This window comes from Chenopodium album, chromosome 6 (genome assembly GCF_948465745.1).
Source record: "Chenopodium album chromosome 6, dcCheAlbu1.1, whole genome shotgun sequence".
Taxonomy (NCBI): domain Eukaryota; kingdom Viridiplantae; phylum Streptophyta; class Magnoliopsida; order Caryophyllales; family Amaranthaceae; genus Chenopodium; species Chenopodium album.
This window is the reverse complement of record NC_137839.1, coordinates 43,100,843-43,102,886: the sequence shown is the minus strand read 5'-3', so window position 1 is coordinate 43,102,886 and position 2,044 is coordinate 43,100,843. Positions and strand designations below refer to the sequence as shown.

Genomic DNA, 2,044 nt, shown 5'->3' with positions numbered 1-2,044 from the left:
AAGATTTTATTTATTTTAAAAACTCATACAATAACAAATAATCAAATTTTTCGAAAATACATATACTAGTACACAAAATAGAAAACTGGTATATAATATAATTCCATAATATCATACGATAGTACACTCATCACATGTAATTACGTAAGCACATATTTGGCACACAATATTTCAAAACAATTTTCTATCGGGATATTAGAGATGATGAACATTTAAAATTACCTTGATCGTGCGTAAAACTCAAGGTAATTAACCTCCGGAACGTTCACCTAGTAGCCTCCGTCTACAAATGAACGATTCTAAGTTAGATAATTACACAACTATATAAAAAAAATTGAGGGTGTGATTAATTTATCACAACCCATAATCTAGTCACCCCAAAAACAAAATATAAACAACTAATTATAGAGTTAGATGAATCGTATTATATCATCATCATCTCCATCATTATCATCATCACCGACATTATCATCATCACTATCACTGACATTATCATCATCACTATCACCCATTATCATCATCACCAAAATCCCAAAATCCACTAACAATCAATATGAAGTCCCCCCTTTTTTTTTTCTTTTTTTTTTGAAATCAATCAACACAAAAATTTAACGGACCAACTATTAAAACAAAAAAAATGGAAAGTGACGAGTTGCAGGTGTCTTCCGAACTCGGCAAATTCGGCTCTGAATTTTTTTTTATTTTTTATTTTGAAATAATCCATTACTCTTTATGAAAAGCTTTTGGGTGTAAAACATTATGGTGTTGTGCTATGATTTCCTAGTGAAAGGAAAGGTTGGGGTTTTTTAAGAGGAAGTTTACCTGAGAAAAGATTGAAAGTACGTTATTGAAATTTGAGGTTAAGGGGGGGTTTATTTAATTGAGTTGTTTGGCTTTGACTCTAGAAGTTTTACAAGAAAAGGGTCAAACTTATCTTGAGTTTGTTACATAATCTCATTAAACATATTTTCAAAATTCCTTTTTATCAGCTTTCAAAACAATCTCTGTATGTTATCCAAAATCAGTTATTTATTTATTTATTTATTTATTTTTATTTTTAAAATCCTAAAATAATAATAATAATAATATTATTACAATTTGAAAATAATAATAATTAGTTTTAAAGTTTATTTTTGAATAGAAATCGTTGACTAAAAATACTCCAAAATTTTGGGGTATTACATCTACTCCCCTAAAGCGAAAGTTCGTCCTCGAACTTGAAAGTTAGGTAGCTCTCAGAATAAAGCATACACGATGACAAAAGATAAGTTAGTATTATATCCTACCTGCCTTTAAGAGTTTCGACCTCGAAACATAGCGTACCTGCTCAAAAAGTTCTGGGTAGCGTTTTTCATATCATGTTTCGCTTCCCAAGCCGCTTCTTCAGAATTCTGATTAGACCATAACACTTTAACTAACTTTACCGCCTTGTTTCGAGTACTTCTTGTTTTGGTGTCGAGAATTTTCACAGGGCGTTCTTCGAAAGTTAAGGTCTCATCTAGGTCAATAGTTTTGGGTTGGATAACATGGGTAGGGTCATGAACATACTTTCGGAGTTGGGAAACATGAAAAACATTATGAACATTGGCTAACTCCGTGGGTGAGGCTAGTTGATATGATACTTCTCCAACTCTCTTCAATACTTCATACAGGCCAATGTATCTTAGACTCAACTTCCCTTTTCTACCAAACCGCATGACTCCCTTGGTAGGTGAAACCTTAAGTAAAACTTTTTCCCTAACTTCAAATTCCACTATTCTCCTGTTCTGGTTTACATATGACTTTTATCGATCCTGAGCTGCCTTCATGTTTGCCTGGATAAGCCTAACTTTCTTGGTTGTTTCTTCAATCATTTCTGGCCCCAAAGTCAAAAGACTCACTGATATCACTCCAACACAAGGGACTTCTACATTTTCTCCCATACAACGCTTCATAAGGTGCCATTCCTATGCTCGCATGATGGCTATTATTGTATGAAAATTTGATCATAGGTAAACTTTCGTCCCACGATCCACCAAAGTCCATCACACAAGCTCTCAATATG

At 33.1% G+C, this 2,044-nt stretch overlaps 1 protein-coding gene across 1 annotated transcript; it reads right to left on the bottom strand.

The window, feature by feature from the left end:
• Window positions 1-1,292: 1,292 nt before the first annotated feature.
• LOC145636919 (uncharacterized) lies at window positions 1,293-1,697 on the bottom strand. The gene has a single exon (XM_081688452.1). The coding sequence runs from the start codon at window positions 1,695-1,697 to the stop codon at window positions 1,293-1,295; it is 405 nt and encodes a 134-aa protein (XP_081544578.1).
• Window positions 1,698-2,044: the final 347 nt, after the last annotated feature.